This window comes from Pelophylax lessonae, assembly GCF_965119305.1.
Source record: "Pelophylax lessonae genome assembly, chromosome: 5".
NCBI lineage: Eukaryota > Metazoa > Chordata > Amphibia > Anura > Ranidae > Pelophylax > Pelophylax lessonae.
In genome coordinates, this window is record NC_138772.1 from 559,101,831 (window position 1) to 559,119,246 (window position 17,416).

Sequence of the window (17,416 nt, forward strand, 5' to 3'; positions counted from 1 at the left end):
TCGCCGCCATTACTCGTTAAAAAAAAAAAGCACCAAAAACGACAGAAATCTTTCCCTTAGTAAACGCAATAACTTTTGCACAAACCAATAAAAATACGCTTATTGTGATTTTTTTTACCAAAAATATGTAGCAGAAAACAAATTGGCCTAAAATGATAAGAAATTTTGATTTTTTAATTTTTGGGGGGGGGGGGGGATTTCATATAAAAAAATTTGAAAAATATTATTTTTTCAAAATTGTCGCTCTTTTTTTGTTTATAGCGCAAAAAGTAAAAATCGCACAGGTGATCAAATACCACCAAAAGAAAGCTCTGTTTGTGGGAAAATAAGGACGTAAATTTTGTTTGGGTACAGCGTTGCATGACCGCGCAATTGTCAGTTAAAATCACACAGTGCCGAATCGCAAAAAGTGGCCCAGACGTAAAACAGCAAAATCCTCCGGTGGTAAAGTGGTTAAAGGAGGTGCAAATTGTCGGAGCCAATCATGAAAATGAGAGGAAAATCTGTTTGGTGACTTGTAGGGAGAAGATATCATGGTGAGGAAGTTGGGAGATTTCAGTACATTTTGCACCATTTGGGAAGATACCATTGGACACTTTGTGATATATGAAATTGTTTTTATGAACTTCGCAATGATGGACACTTTATTTTTCACTGGCTGATATTAATGTTTATATTAGATTATTATTATATTAAATGTACTATCTTAACCCATTCAATACCCGACATTTCCTTACCCCACCTTCTTCCTGCCCCAATTTTCAGCTTTGAATGACAATTGTGTGGTCATGCAACACTGTACCCAAATTACATTTTCAGCTGTTTTTGTCTTTCACACAAAAAGTGCTTTCTTTTGGTGGTTTTTAATACCCACTGGGGTTTTTTTTTTTTTTTTTTTGCTAACCCCAATATTTTCTACTCAAAGTTTTAAAATTTTGCAAATAAAAAAATCTTTCTTCAAAAAATTAAGGCAAAACTGTATTCTGCTTCATTTCTTTGGTGAAAAAAAAACACAAATCAGTGGATATTATTAAGTCTGTAGGAAAGTTATAGAGTCCACAAACTGTGGGATATATATCTGATAATCCATCAATCCTGATCTACTGACGGACAATCTCATTTCTTGAGAGGCCCGAAAACACCAGGACAGTACAAATACCGCCCCCCCCAAATCACCCTTTTTTTTGGAAAGTCGACAGTCCAAGGTGCTTAGTAAGAGGCATGGCGGGTTTGTTGAAGTTGTCATTTTTTTGTCACAATTTTAAGAAATCAAGAAAATTTAAAGACTATTTTTCACAATTTTTTTAAACATACTGTCACCAGTGCAGTATGTAAAAAAAAAAAAAAAAAAAAAAAGGTTTAAAATCTTTTCACATTTTTTTCTTTATTACATTTTTTTCATTTTTTAAAACACTCTGTGACCAGAGCAATAGAGTGAAACTAACACTGTACTACTCTAAGGAAGTGATCTTTTTTTTTTTTTTCACATTACGATTGCTGATACCAGTGAATTTCACGGTTATAAGCAATTATTTTCAATTAACAAAATCGATTCGTTCAGTGTTTACTATTGTAGCTAGCTGTACAGGGCCACAGCTAATCATATGGTACAGATGGAATGTGATTGGCCCTGTCTGTACCATGTGATCACTGTAACCGATCATAGAGATCAACACAATGAATGGCATATGAATGAAAGCCTTTCATTGTGTACAATTTTCATGTAATCTTGCTGTGATTGGTCACAGTGATCACATGGTACCAGCTGCAGCAGGTACACAGATCAGTCATTCGGACACAGCAGGAGATCGCACCGCATGCGGCTCTTGGGGCGCTCTGGAATGGATTGCGATTGGCTCTGTCTGTACCATGTGATCACTGTAACCACTCATAGAGATCAACACAATGAATGGCATGAATGAAAGCCTTTCATTGTGTACAATTGTCACGTGATATTGCTGTGATTGGTCAACAGTGATCACATGGTACCACACTTAGAGGCGCCTCTTCTTTCTGTTCACATGGTACCAGCTGCAGCGGGTACACCGATCAGTCATTCAGACACAGCAGGTGATCGATCACTCCACAGCGTGGCTCATGGGGCGTTCCAAAATGGACGGAGATTGGCCCTGTCTGTACCATGTGATCACTGTAACTGATCATAGAGATCAACACAATGAATGACATTCATTGTGTACAATTTTCATGTGATTGGTCACAGTGATCACATGGTACCAGCTGCTGCGGGTACACCCAATCAGTCATTCGGACACAGCGGGTAATAGATTGCACCGAAGCGCTGCCCATGGGGCGTTCCGAAATAGAGGTCACTGGACGTCCACCTGGAACGGTAAATGCACCGCCCGGCCGTCATTTGTTTATAGGCCGAAGGGGAACTGGTTAAGTTATTACTGAATGCGCTACGGGTGTGGGGGGGGGGGGATCTTACTACGCTTATGGGTTGTTATATGTTTATATTGTAAGAAGGCAGCAATTGCACATACATTTTTTTTTTCGGCGAACACTTGGCAAGATCATTTTCATTGGTTATTTGCGGTATAATAATAAATTGTCCTTTATGTACTGCTGAACGTCACATATAACTCTACTGCATAAGCCGCCCTATAATCTGCGTTTACTGGCCCTTCACAATACCCAGATTTGACCAAATCTGTTGGGTGTAAAATATAAGAAACTTTTCAGCCGGGAGTATAAAAAACAAAAGAAAACGAGAACACACAAAATAATCTATACACGGTAAGATTCAGTCTCTGTAGCGGCAGACCCTGTTATCCCGTGGGATGAAGTTCTATACATCTATACAGATTGTCACAGTCAGACGTCCCCTCTATGTACATAAAGTGACTTGTAGAAAAATAGACATCTCTGTAACAGTTCTGAAGCCGCCTGGCCTGCGACGTGGTTATGGCAGAATGCTGATAGTGGGGGGGGGGGGGGGGCCCGGGGTGAGCTGCGGAGGATCCGGTGCCAGGTACAGGAGCGATGCCGGCGAATCCCGCGCCTTTCTGCAAACAGCGCCATCTGCAGACTCAGAGTTCGTACCTCGTAGTTAAGACCAGTTCAATGAACAGCAGGGAAGGAGATGACATCAGGAAGAGTCCAATAATACTCAAGGATCATGTATTGGGGCGGAGAAAAAGGCGGACCCTGTGACCAAAAAAAAAAAGGGAGGATTTTGAAGAGTCAAATATTCAAATATAATATAATCAATACGAAGGATTACAGACAAACCAGTTAATAAATAAACCCCTAACCACCCACAATCTATTCATTAACGTTTTGCAGCAGAACCCACTTTCAGAGATAGCAGTCAGCACTTTGCATGGCTGGCTGCTCTCAATCCCAGTTGTCACTGACAGCTCAGGTATCCACAGCTGAGGGCTCTCAATCCCGTCATTGACAGCTCAGGTATCCACAGCTGAGGGCTCTCAATCCCCTCATTTACAGCTCAGATATCCACGGCTGAGGGCTCTCAATCCCGTCATTGACAGCTCAGGTATCCACGGCTGAGGGCTTTTATACCAGTTGTCACCGACAGCTCAGGTATGCAGGGCTTGTGGCTCTCAATGCCAATTGTCATTGACAGTTCAGGTATGGACGGCTGGCTGCTCTCAATGCCAGTTGTCATTGATAGCTCAGGTATGGACGGCTGAGGGGCTCTCAATGCCAGTTGTCATTGACAGCTCAGGTATGGACGGCTGGGGGGCTCTCAATGCCAGTTGTCATTGACAGCTCAGGTATGGACGGCTGGGGGGCTCTCAATGCCAGTTGACAGCTCAGGTATGGACGGCTGGGGGCTTTCAATGCCAGTTGTCATTGACAGCTCAGGTATGGATGGCTGAGGGCTCTCAATCCCGCCATTGACAGCTCAGGTATCCACGGCTGAGGGCTCTTAATCTCGTCATTGACAGCTCAGATATCCACGGCTGAGGGCTCTCAATCCCGTCATTGACAGCATAGGTATGCACGGCTGAGGGCTTTTATACCAGTTGTCACCGACAGCTCAGGTATGCAGGGCTTGTGGCTCTCAATGCCAATTGTCATTGACAGTTCAGGTATGGACGGTTGGCTGCTCTCAATGCCAGTTGTCATTGACAGCTCAGGTATGGATGGCTGGGGGGTCTCAATGCCAGTTGACATCGACAGCTCAGGTATGGACAGCTGGGGGGCTCTCAATGGCAGTTGTCATTGACAGCTCAGGTATGGACGGCTGGGGGCTTTCAATGCCAGTTGTCATTGACAGCTCAGGTATGGAGGGCTGGGGGGCTCTCAATGCCAGTTGTCATTGACAGCTCAGGTATGGACGGCTGGGGGCTTTCAATGCCAGTTGTCATTGACAGCTCAGGTATGGACGGCTGGGGGCTTTCAATGCCAGTTGTCATTGACAGCTCAGGTATGGACGGCTGGGGGCTTTCAATGCCAGTTGTCATTGACAGCTCAGGTATGGACGGCTGGGGGCTTTCAATGCCAGTTGTCATTGACAGCTCAGGTATGGAGGGCTGGGGGGCTCTCAATGCCAGTTGTCATTAACAGCTCAGGTATGGACGGCTGGGGGCTTTCAATGCCAGTTGTCATTGACAGCTCAGGTATGGACGGCTGGGGGCTTTCAATGCCAGTTGTCATTGACAGCTCAGGTATGGACGGCTGGGGGCTTTCAATGCCAGTTGTCATTGACAGATCAGGCATTCAAGGCTGGGGGCTCTCAATGCTAGTTGTCATTGACAGACCAGGTATTTAAGGCTGGGGGTTCTCAAACCTGGTTGTCATTTGACAGCTGAGGTGTGCACGGCTGGGGGCTTCAAATCCCGGCTGTCATTGACAGCTGAGGTGTGCACAGCTGGGGGCTCTTAATCCAGCTGTCACTGACAGCTCAGGTATGCACGACTGGGGACTCTCAATCCAGCTGTCACGGACAGCTCAGGTATGCACGGCTGGGGGGCTTCTCAATCCCGACTTTCATTGACAGCTCAGGTATGTACGGCTGGGGGGCTCTCAATCCCGGCTCTCATTGACTGCTCAGTTACCCACTGATAGTGGGGAACCAGAGTAGTTCCCAATAAAATTATCTTTATATAAAAGCTAAAAGAGTGATCACCTGTAGGCTTCATTGGAAAAATAAGCCTTCAGATACCACTGCAGCCTGTAGAGGGCAGTGTGCATTTGTTTAATACCACTATTGTCATATACAGTTACAGTATTTAAAAGAGGAAAAACTGGTTTTGCACATTTGTCAGCCTTAAAAAACAAAAGGGTTACTGCCAATTCCACTAACACATAGTGGCACTGCCACGTTTTACCTGGTACTCTAGGCTTCAATGACATCAAGTCTCAAAAAGGTAAATAAAAGCAGTTTTAATGCCTTGGGGTTTGACCCAGTTTTGCATACACTTAGGAGGTAACACAGAAGTCAGATATCATGTTTATCAGAAAACTGGGGCACACTTATTGGGGGTATCAAGTCTAGCAAGACACTTCAGCAGAATGGCACAGAAAGGATGCAGCGTACTAAGGAAAAGCTCAGAGAGGAGACGCATCTAGCAGTCGATAGAATGAAAGTGTGCCAATCAGCACTGGACTTCATCCAGAGGTCCAAGGGAATGGAGAAACACCATCACAGTGAACGTATATAGTTGTTCGCTTAGAAAAGTTGGTGGACATCTGACCCATCCCACCTATATGACTTCATTGAAGATCCAATTCCAAAATCATGGCCATTAATATGCAGTCATCCCTCCCATAACTATTAATATGGATTTGCCCCTCTTCGTGGCAATAACATTCTCCGCTCTTCTAGGAAGGCTTTCCACAAGATATTGGAGGGTGTCTGTTGGAATTTGTGACCATTTCTGAGGTCAGGTACTGAAGTTGGAAGAGAAAACCTGGCCTACCATCGGTGTTCCCATTCATCCCAAAGGTGTTCAGTAGGGTTGAGGTCAGGGCTCTGTGCAGGACACTCCAGTTCCTCCACACCAAACCGGTCATCCCATGTCTTTATGGAGCTGGTCCAAACTGGTGCATTAATATGAAGTTGCCCTCCTTTGTGGCTATAACATCCTCCACTCTTCTGGAAGGACTTTCCACAAGAATTTTGGAGGGTGTCTGGGGGAATCTGTGCCCATTTGTGAGGTCAGGTACTGATGTTGGATGAGAAGTCAACCCATGTCTTTATGGAGCTGGTCCAAGCTGGCCAACCCATGTCTTTATGGAGCTGGTCCAAGTTGGCCAACCCATGTCTTTATGGAGCTGGTCCAAGTTGGCCAACCCATGTCTTTATGGAGCTGGTCCAAGTTGGCCAACCCATGTCTTTATGGAGCTGGTCCAAGTTGGCCAACCCATGTCTTTATGGAGCTGGTCCAAGTTGGCCAACCCATGTCTTTATGGAGCTGGCCAACCCATGTCCTTATGGAGCTGGTCCAAGCTGGAAAACCCATGTCTTTATGACGCTGGTCCAAGCTGGCCAACCCATGTTTTTATGGAGCTGGTCCAAGCTGGCCAACCCATGTTTTTATGGAGCTGGTCCAAGCTGGCCAACCCATGTCTTTATGGAGCTGGTCCAAGCTGCTCAACCCTTGTCTTTTTAGAGCTGGTCCAAACTGGTCAACCTAGGTCTTTTTAGAGCTGGTCCAAGCTGGTCAACCCATGTCCTTATGGAGCTGGTCCAAACTGGTCAACCTAGGTCTTTTTAGAGCTGGTCCAAACTGGTCAACCCATGTCCTTATGGAGCTGGTCCAAGCTGCTCAACCCATGTCCTTATGGAGCTGGTCCAAACTGGTCAACCCATGTCTTTATGGATCTGGTCCAAACTGGTCAACCCATGTCTTTATGAGCTAGTCCAAACTGGTCAACCCATGTCTTTATGAGCTAGTCCAAACTGGTCAACCCATGTCTTTAAGGAGCTAGTCCAAACTGGTCAACCCATGTCTTTATGGAGCTGGCTTTGTACACTGGAGGGGGGAGTTCTGCTGAAAAAAAAGGGGTCTTCACCAATCAGTTACAAAACACAATTGTCTACAATGTCTCTAAGGAGTATCTGTTCCCTTTAATACACTCTTCACCGAAGTAAGTATATATACCATAAGCAGGGCATCCACCATGTCTTAGCTGCTCCGAGTGACGTGGAGTATAGATGGCGTATCTGAAGCCTTGTCTGCCACACCAATGGCCTTCTATTGGAATCATGTTTATGGAGCAGCGCCCCCTGTGGAGATAAAGTAACATGAATTCAGGAAAATAAAAAAACACAATCCAATAGGCTTCAGTTTCCTCAGATCTGACCGCTTGCAGCCACAGGTACTCACCAACACTTTGGACATCCGCCTTGCCCTCCCCATCTGCGGCTGGTCTGGTTGTCATGGCCCCCGGCCGGTATCCCTCCAGGTTATTGTTAATGTCTGTAAACCCTCTGAGATTGTCGGTGATTTCCTCCCGGTGTTGTGAGATCCATGTGATTGGCAGGATGCCCCCTTAATGTTCTGTCTCTTCCAATAAAATGCTTTTGTGAGGTCACAATCACGCCCCATTCCCTCGCCCATTCATGTCCAGTAACGGTGATCACTGCGGCCATTCACGTCTCTGGAGGACAAGAGGAGAGATTGAGCCTAAACTTCCATCTGAGAGCTCCCAGTTCTGCTCACTCCATACACCATTTTCCTGAACCACAATTACAGTCCAATTTGTCCATTTCCTGTTCTAGGGTGACAACGGTCAGTGTACTGTATCTATGGAGTAGCAGCAATGTCATCCTAGGACAGGACTACAGAACACCTTCCCATTGCCTCTATAAAATGGAGGTGGTGGTTCTGTAGTTGCCAGAGAAAGATGGAAACAATGTAACGGACAGTTACCCACCACTACAGAAGGACAGTTACAATTTGATTGGCCTGTACAAACAATACAGACTACACAATTTTAATGGGTGGGGCCCAACGAGTCAGCCTTACCCTCCCATACATTACCATGAGGGGACGTGCTTTTAAACCACCAGCTCCCGCTACGCCTCTGCCCGCTGGGGGTATTCGGTGGGGTAAACGTTGGCACTCCTTTCAGCAGCTTCTCCAGGCCACTGATGTGTTCATTCACGGCGGGGATTCCTGGAGAAGACACAATCATACGGGATGTGAGATGGCGGCAGCCACACACCAACAGACCATCCGCACACCAATATCACCCTCACCTCCTCTGCGGGCTCCGGAGGGCCCCGGGTCCAGCGGCCTGTCTGCACCCACCCGCCGTGTCCTGGCTGTGGTGATGGGGGCTCTGTGCTTCCTGTCTGAGGTGGCTTTATGTGGACTGGCTGAGAGTGGAGAAAGTAGACATATTAGAGCCTCCGAGAGATAATACAGAACCCTAAGGTCTTGTTTACACTGCCTTCTAAATGTGGCATTGGACACTTTTTTAAAGCACTCTGAATGACAATCGAAGCTCCTCCCTCTAAATAAAATGGTCACCTTACAGTCCTGGTCACACGTTGTGTTTGCTTCACTTCAACAATGATCCCCCATGTCACTTTCTTGGTGCTTCAAAGTTTCTCCAAAGCCTCCATAGAAGTCTATGACAACGCTCCTTTACAGCACCTGCAGCTTTTGAGAGGCTTTTATTCAGCTTTAGCCTCGCTTTGTTTTGGACGTATTGCAGGAATGGGATATCCCAGGATGCACTGGGAAACCAACAGGCCAACCGGAAAGACGCCATCAGCAGTCACGTTTGGCTCATGTGTATATATTCTGGGAGTGTCTGGTGCAGACGTCAAATCTGGTGTGCAGCGTGGAACAGCAGGAAGGTGAGCGGAGTCCGGACTGGAGCATCGCAACTAGCACATGTTGTATGCAACATGGGAGCATTATAGGGGAAGGTGAATAGTAACTGGAGAGAGAGGACTGAGAGGCGGAGGATCAGCAGACCAGAGCAGGAGAAACTAGCAATGCCACACATGGTGAGCAGCGTGAGAGCAATATAGTGGGAGGTGGGTGGGGAGAGAGAGGCGGAACAGCAAACCAGAGGATCAGCAGAGCTGGGGGTTACTACTGAGTGGGGGATCAGCAGAGTTGTGATTTACTACTCAGCAGGGAATCAGCAGAGCTGGAGGTTACTGAGTGGGGGATCAGCAGAGCTGGAGGTACTACTGAGTGTGGAATCAGCAGAGCTGGGGGTTACTACTAAGCAAGGGTTCAGCAGAGCACGGGGTTACTACTCAGTGGGGGGATCAGCAGAGCTAGAGATACTACAGAGTGGGGGATCAGCAGAGCTGGGGGTTACTACTGAGCAGAGGATCTGCTGAAAGAGGGTACCAATGAGATTGCTGAGTGGGGGTACTACTGAGCTGGGGTTGTACTGGAACCCTTTAAAACAAATAGAAAATCAATACACACCCAACACAGGGTATTTGCCAAGCTTCATTAACCACTTAAGGACCGGGCCTATTTCTGACACTTGCTGTTTACAATGTAAAATCAGTATTTTTTTGCTAGAAAATGACTTAGAACCCGCAAACATTATTTATATTTTTTTAACAAAGACTCTGGAGAATAAAATGGCGGTTGTTGCAATATTTTTTTTGTCACTCGGTATTTGCGCAGCGGTCTTTCAAATGCAAGTGTTTTGGAAAAAATACATTTCACTGAATTTAAAAAAAACTAAACAGTTTTTTTTTTTTTAAGCCCGTGGTGTGTGAAAACACTCAAACTAACACCAGGTGCATAAAAAAGTACACACACGCAAACGTGAGAACACAAAAAGTGCACAGGGTGTGCGAAAAGTCCACCTCCGAAGAGGACGGACCCTGACCTTGATCCCCCGGGGCGCAAGACTCCTGACAGGGACTGAGGTACTCACTGTGGTTTGCCCAGCAGAAACCAGGCAAACCCCGTTCTCTGGGAGGACTGCCGAAACAGCCCACCCCAAGTACTAGGTGGGGCTCCCCCGAAGGGAGACCCCATGAGAGAGGGCAAACTAAGCCAGAAGGCCATATCCACCCCCTCCCAAGACTTTTAAGGTAGGCCCGAGGACCCACACCCTACTCATCGTGAAAAAGTGAGAAAGAAAAGGTGACAAACCACAAAGAAAAAAAAAAAACACACAAACACACAGGTGGGGAAGCGGAAGTGGAGTCAAGGTGCGGGACCTTGACAGGCCATTCGGCCCGGAATAAAAAATTCCTCTGGTCCTGGCCAAAAGGCCGTCCCTAGAGGCAGGTGCGAAAAAGTGTGTATGGTGCAGTGACCAAGGTGCCAAAAACTCAAGGTGAGCTCCCCCACCAGTGAGAATTATGGCACCCCAGGGGCACGTACACCACGGGCTTCGGCCAGACCAGTGCAGTCCATCCCTACCAGGAGGCATCAGAACTTAGACAGCTTAGGGAGAGCCTGCCTTCAACTGGGGACGAACTCAACCCAGGAGGAAAGGCCCTCCCACCACCATCACCATTGCTTACCAATTACATCCAGGAGCAATACTAACCGGCCCAGGACATACCGGCTTTCTTACTCCCTTCAAAAAAACTAAACAGTAAAGTTAGCCCAATTTTTTGTATAATGTGAAAGATGATACCCAACATGTTACGGTTTAAAACTGCGCACACTCGTGGAATGGCGACAAACTAAGGTACTTAAAAATCTCCATAGGCGACGCTTTAAACATTTTTTAACATTTACCAGTTTAGAAATACAGAGGAGGTCTAGGGCTAGAATTATTGCTCTCATTCTAACGATTGCGGCGATATCTCACATGTGTGATTTAAACACTGTTTACATTTGCAGGCGCCACTTACGTATGCGTTCGTGCGTAAGCTCATGGGGATGCTTTTAAAAAAAAATGTTTGTTAACACTTTAAAAAAAAAAATTAAAAAATCTGATCACTTTTATTGCTGTCACAAGCAATGTAAACATCCCTTGTGACAGTAATAGGCAGTGACAGGTCCTCTTTAAGGAGGGATCGGGGGTCTAAAAGACACCAAACCCCTCCACTGCACTTCAATGTATTCAAAATGCCAAAATCTGCATTTTTGAATACTGTCACTTTTTTCAATCGGCACCATTGGCAGCTGAATAAACTGGAAGGGACGCCGCTTCCGGGTTACATGATCGGAGACCGATTGAAGCAGAATCTGGCTTCATTTGGGACTCCAACAAGCCGGTGGACATGCCGGCTGGTTGCTCTGGTCTCCCGGTGGGACGGAATACCTAGGCAGAGCCGCATAAGGTGGCAGAAAGGGAGGGGACGTTCCCTCCCACTCGCTGGAATAACGGCTGAGCGTCTGCTGAGCCGCATCGGTTGTCATCTCCAGAAAGCCGACCGCCGGCTCTAAAAAAACGGTATGGGGGTGACGCCTGCAGCTGCTTATCATCCCGCTACAACCACTTCTCCCAGCCGACGTACAGGGACAGATACGTTGGTTTGCGGGAAGTGGTTAAAGAATCACAAAAACATCAAAAAAAGCATGTTGAGGTGGTAGGAGCTTTAATGTGTGTCCAAGCAAGTGTAAATGAGCCCTAAAACCAAGAATGGAGAATGGGACATCCCTTCCCTGGAAAGAGGGGGCTTCTGGGTAAATTCAATCTTTATGTGGCGGTCCTGAATGAAATCGATGCACACAGTGTTCCTAATCAATGCATCACATGGCCTTTGACTCCACCTCCAGGTCTGAGATCAGAAGGCATTTGTCAAGGAAACCCCACAAGCTTGCTAGAGGTCACCAGTGTGACTATGGCTGCAGGTAATATGGGGGGTGACAAGGCTACGCATTTCAGGTCTGTCACCCCATTCAATGATTGGCAGCTTCTGAGGGGTAGCAGGACCTGGTCACACAGCAATGGGGGACATACCTGGGTCTGAGCAGTCCCATCATTTCCAGATTTCTATTCCCCGTCCTCTTACCGGAGTGAGATTTCCTTCCGGCCTCTGAGCTTGGTACTTTGTGCCTGAGAGGCGCCTCCTCCTCTTCCGTCAGATCGATGAGCTGGGAGCTGGCAGGGGGTCTGGTCCGCCCCCCCACTGGCTTCACAGCCTGGCTGCTGGATGATTCTGGGGTTCGGTCTGTTACACAAAAAGTTATTTCATTACAGTACGGAATGTTCTGGATCTATTAAAGTATTAGAATATTTATAACATGCCCCATAGAGAAGGCCCACCCATGAACATGCTCCATAGAGAAGGACCACCCATGAACATGCTTTTAGAGAAGGACGACCCAGGCACAAACTCCACAAAGAATGACCCATGAACGTGCTCCACAGAGAAGGACCACTCATCATGAACATGCTCCACAGAGAAGGACCACTCATCATAAACATGCTCCACAGAGAAGGACCACTCATCATGAACATGCTCCACAGAGAAGGACCACTCATCATGAAAATGCTCCACAGAGAAGGACCACTCATGAACATGCTCCACAGAGAAGGACCACTCATGAACATGCTCCACAGAGAAGGACCACTCATGAACATGCTCCACAGAGAAGGACCACTCATGAACATGCTCCACAGAGAAGGACCACTCATGAACATGCTCCACAGAGAGGGACGATCCATGAACATGCTCCACAGAGAGGGACGATCCATGAACATGCTCCACAGAGGACCATCCATGAACATGCTCCACAGAGAAGGACCACCCATAAACATGCTCCACAGAGGACCATCCATGAACATGCTCCACAGAGAAGGACCACCCATGAACATGCTCCATAGAGAAGGACCGCCCATGAACATGCTTCATAGAGAAGGAACGCCCATGAACATGCTCCATAAAGAATGACCCATGGACGTGCTCCACAGAGAAGGACCACTCATGAACATGCTCCACAGAGAAGGACCACTCATCATGAACATGCTCCACAGAGAAGGACCACTCATCATGAACATGCTCCACAGAGAAGGACCACTCATCATGAACATGCTCCACAGAGAAGGATCACTCATCATGAACATGCTCCACAGAGAAGGATCACTCATCATGAACATGCTCCACAGAGAAGGATCACTCATCATGAACATGCTCCACAGAGAAGGACCACTCATCATGAACATGCTCCACAGAGAAGGACAACTCATCATGAAAATGCTCCACAGAGAAGGACAACTCATGAACATGCTCCTCAGAGAAAGACCACTCATGAACATGCTCCACAGAGAAGGACCACTCATGAACATGCTCCACAGAGAAGGACCACTCATGAACATGCTCCACAGAGAAGGACCACTCATGAACATGCTCCACAGAGAAGGACCACTCATGAACATGCTCCACAGAGAAGGACCACTCATGAACATGCTCCACAGAGAGCCACCCATGAACATGCTCTACAGAGAAGGACCACCCATGAATATGCTCCACAGAGGACCACCTATAAACGTGCTCTACAGAGAAGGACCACCCATGAACATGCTCCATAGAGAAGGACCACCCATGAACATGCTCTACAGAGAAGGACCACCCATAAATATGCTCCACAGAGGACCACCCATGAACATGCTCTACAGAGAAGGACCACCCATGAACATGTTCCATAGAGAAGGACCACCCATGAACATGCTCCATAGAGAAGGACCCCCCAGGAAGTACAAACATTGTCCAGTAGATGGAGGAAGCATTTACCGTTCCTGAGGCTCTGCTTGTCACGATTGGGTGTTCTGGCTTTGGCCCCTGCTAGCTCCTCCTCCTGTGTCAGGTCAATACAATGACTGCCGGGTCGGGGAGGATTCCTTTGTGGAGTGTTGGATGGTCCATGAGAGCGTGCAGAGTCAGTGTGGACTGGAAGACACAGATATACAGAATGAGACCCAAGCTGGACACAGACAGCCAATCAAGTCAATGCCCCCCTCCCCCCAAATACACGGGATAGGAGGCCCATTTATCATGGAGTCTGTTTACCCTGCACCATGGGCATCACATGTTATTATATTGGGGATGTTGATTTGAAAATGAACCGACTAACCTTCACTTCGCTCACATCTCCACCTCACACCGGGGTCCGGCTCTCCCACACTGGACGGGTTACTGGACGCCGTGGCCGGGCTCTCACAGCTGCTCTCGGGAACACCATTAACCACCTTCTTCAGCCCACAGAGAGCAGAACCGGGGGCGTCTGCACAGGAGAGAACATATCATTTACACACAGCGTCCAACATTGAATAATAGCGAGAACCCAGCCGGGGCCTGGCATGCAGAGATAAGGACTGTCACCATACATATAAAGGGGCCAGCAGACCGAAACAAGGACTGTCATCAATACTTATAAAGGACTCAGCCAGGGCCCGACCTACCGCATCAAGGATGATCACCATATCTATAAAGAACCTAGCCGGGGCCCGACCTACCACAACAAGGACTGTCACCATACTTATAAAGAACCGGGGTTGGGGTCCGACATATTAAGACATGGACTGTAACCATATTTACAAAGGACGCATGCCGGGGCCAACATACTACAACAAGGACTAACACCATACTTCTAAAGGACCCAGCTGGGCCCAAAGTACCGAGACAATGTCTACAAACACTTGTGTATTAGTGTTTGTGGATTCCTGGGACACAGAGGCATTGTGGGAAATAAAGATGGCTTCAACATGGATACAGAATAATCAGGTCAGACACTATAAATGACCCCCTGATATTACAGATTCTTATTGGCTGATTGTCCGCTCATATGTCTAATACTCATCACAGAGCCCCAGCAGGGGGACACTGAACCCAATAGGATCTCATGAATCCTTCATGGGGTCCTTCAAAAGGGATTTTCTGGGAAATGGTGAACTTTCAGATGAAATTTACAGACAGGTAGAAAGGTTTCGGTCTCCTCACCCTGGGCTTGCAGTTCACTCTTTTTCCGCGAGCAAATTTCTATGGCGCTTTCACTGGTGGATGTGCTGACCGCTGAGAATGGACTGACACAACCGAGATCAGAGAAGCCATTCACCACCTTCTGTAGGCCGCTGAGGGCAGAGTAGGAGGAGTCTATGGGGAGAGAGCGAGTAAAAATCAGAGACAGAGAGCAGAGACACATTGGGGGTGCTTTAACTGGAGGTGGGGGCGCTTTAACTGCAGACAAGGTGTAGGGGGGGGCCACAACTGGAGACATGGTGGAGGGGGGGGCGCCACAACTGGAGACATGGTGGAGGGGGGGGGCGCCACAACTGGAGACATGGTGGAGGGGGGGCGCCACAACTGGAGACATGGTGGAGGGGGGGGGGGGGGTCGCCACAACTGGAGACATGGTGGAGGGGGGGCGCCACAACTGGAGACATGGTGGAGCGGGGGGCGCCACAACTGGAGACATGGTGGAGCGGGGGGCGCCACAACTAGAGACATGGTGGAGGGGGGCCGCCACAACTGGAGACATGGTGAGGGAGGTGCCACAACTGGAGACATGGTGGGGGAGGTGTCCCAACAGGAAACATGGTGGGGGAGGTGTCCCAACAGGAGACATGGTAGAGGCGCTACAACTGGAGGCACTACAACAGGAGGCACTACAACTGGAGACATGTTGGAGGCGCTTCAACTGGAGGTGTGCTGGAGGCGCTACAACTGGAGACATAGTGAGGGCACTATAACTGGAAACATTGAGGGGTCACTAGAACTGGAGAGGTTGTGCACACTTCCCGCCATTCTCAGCATCTCACCAGCCTTGGGGAGCCAGGATCCCTCACACAGGAAGCGAGTGGCTGCCGCCGGAGAAGAATCCAGAAGCCGTGGAGAAGAATCCGGAAGCCGTGGAGAAGAATCCGGAAGCCGTGGAGAAGAATCCGGAAGCCGTGGAGATTCCCCTGGGCGGGAGAGACAGAGAGGAGTCTGGGCATCAGAAATGAGCTGCTAATGGGGGATGACCTCAACAGGGACCCACAGTTCAGAACCCTCCCCCCGCTCCATCCAAAAACACCAATCATGGATCCCGGAGAAAAAATTGGGACCTGAGTGCACCCTTCCCCCTCCCCATCCAGATATAACCCATCCTCATAACCCCAATGCTGGTCATCACCTTCCTCCTCCTGGGTAAAACTTCTCTTAGCCAGACTCTCCCGCAGGCCACCATGATGGGGGGCACTCCGCACCGCTGAGAAGGGGCTCACACATTCCTGCTCATTGAAGCCGCGGACGACCTTCTGTAATCCGCACAGCGCCGCGTACGCAGCCTCCCCTGTGAAGAAGATGAGCCATTGGATGATACAAATCATAAACAAAGCTGACATCAAGAAGAGCTCTGATTGGTCTACGGCTCTCACCATCCTCAGCGGAACAGGCGCTCGCTGAGCTCACCAGCATCCCCCTCTGTGACCCCCTCCTGGCATCGTTCAAACGAGGCGCGGAACCTGTGGAGGAGGATGGACATTAGTACCGGCCGTACAGGGTCCGAAGATCGGGAGAAGGCTACAAATGGCACTCACCGGGTGTCGGCTCCTTGGCCTTAGGTCCGTGTCCTTCCTGGGTGCTGGTGGATGGAGGTATGGACACCGCTACCAAAGGGCTTACCGAGCCCAGCTCTGCAAACTCACTCACCACCCGCTGCAGCCCACCGATCGCTGAATACGAGGGATCCACTGAGGGGGCGAAGTACAGAAAACCACATGTTACCATGAACAGCCTCTGAATATCATCACTACAGAAGGGAGAGTCTTTAAAGGAGCCATTCAAAAGGGGAACACACAGCAAAGCTGCGATTTGTCCATTCAGTCCCCCTCTGGGACCAGCAGAATAGGTATTTGGGCGTGAAGGTCCCATAAAATAGAAGGTCTAAAAAAAGTGAAGGTGCCCTTTAATGCCGCCCTCCTCCCTCCACATTCCCCACCACTGCCAGCAGCAAGGAAAAGACCTGGTATTTCCAGGTATGGAGGATCACATGACAGTAACAAGCCAATTACCAGCCAGTAAACCTGTGCGAGCTCGGGCATCTCAAACTCCTGCTTTTTCCTGCCCACCATAACATCAAGCCCTTGATTGACAGGTTGGGAGACTTCTGCTCTTAACAGCCCACCATGACATCACAGGCCGGGAGACTTTTGCTCTGTCCCGCCCATCAGAACATCACACAATGATTGACAGGCTGGGAGACTTCTGCTCTGTCCCGCCCACCAGAACATCACACAATGATTGACAGGTCAGGAGACCTCTGCTCTGTCCCACCCACCATGACATCACACCATGATTGACAGGCCGGGAGACTTCTGCTCTGAGCCGCCCACCATGACATCACACCTTGTTTGACAGGTTGGGAGACTTCTGCTCTGTCTCGCCCACCATGATTGACAGGCCTGAGGGACTTCTGCTCTGTTCCACCCACCATGATTTAAAAGGCCAGGAGACCTGCTATGTCCCGCTCACCATGACTGACAGGCCGATAGACTTCTGCTCTGTCCCGCCCACCATGACATCACAGGCCGGGAGACTTCTGCTGTGTCCCGC

At 48.5% G+C, this 17,416-nt stretch overlaps 1 protein-coding gene across 1 annotated transcript in view; it reads right to left on the reverse strand.

Annotated features, from left to right (window-relative positions):
• Positions 1-2,545: 2,545 nt before the first annotated feature.
• LOC309556611 (uncharacterized protein) overlaps positions 2,546-17,416 on the reverse strand; it is a 72,916-nt gene continuing 58,045 nt past the window's right edge. The window contains 13 exon segments of the mRNA XM_082259047.1: positions 2,546-3,168; positions 7,095-7,219; positions 7,320-7,593; positions 7,977-8,111; positions 8,195-8,314; positions 11,894-12,052; positions 13,616-13,771; positions 13,956-14,105; positions 14,822-14,974; positions 15,640-15,783; positions 15,996-16,154; positions 16,240-16,326; positions 16,402-16,554. Of these exon segments, the coding sequence (XP_082115173.1) occupies positions 7,586-7,593; positions 7,977-8,111; positions 8,195-8,314; positions 11,894-12,052; positions 13,616-13,771; positions 13,956-14,105; positions 14,822-14,974; positions 15,640-15,783; positions 15,996-16,154; positions 16,240-16,326; positions 16,402-16,554 (1,424 nt within the window). The 3' untranslated portion in view covers positions 2,546-3,168; positions 7,095-7,219; positions 7,320-7,585.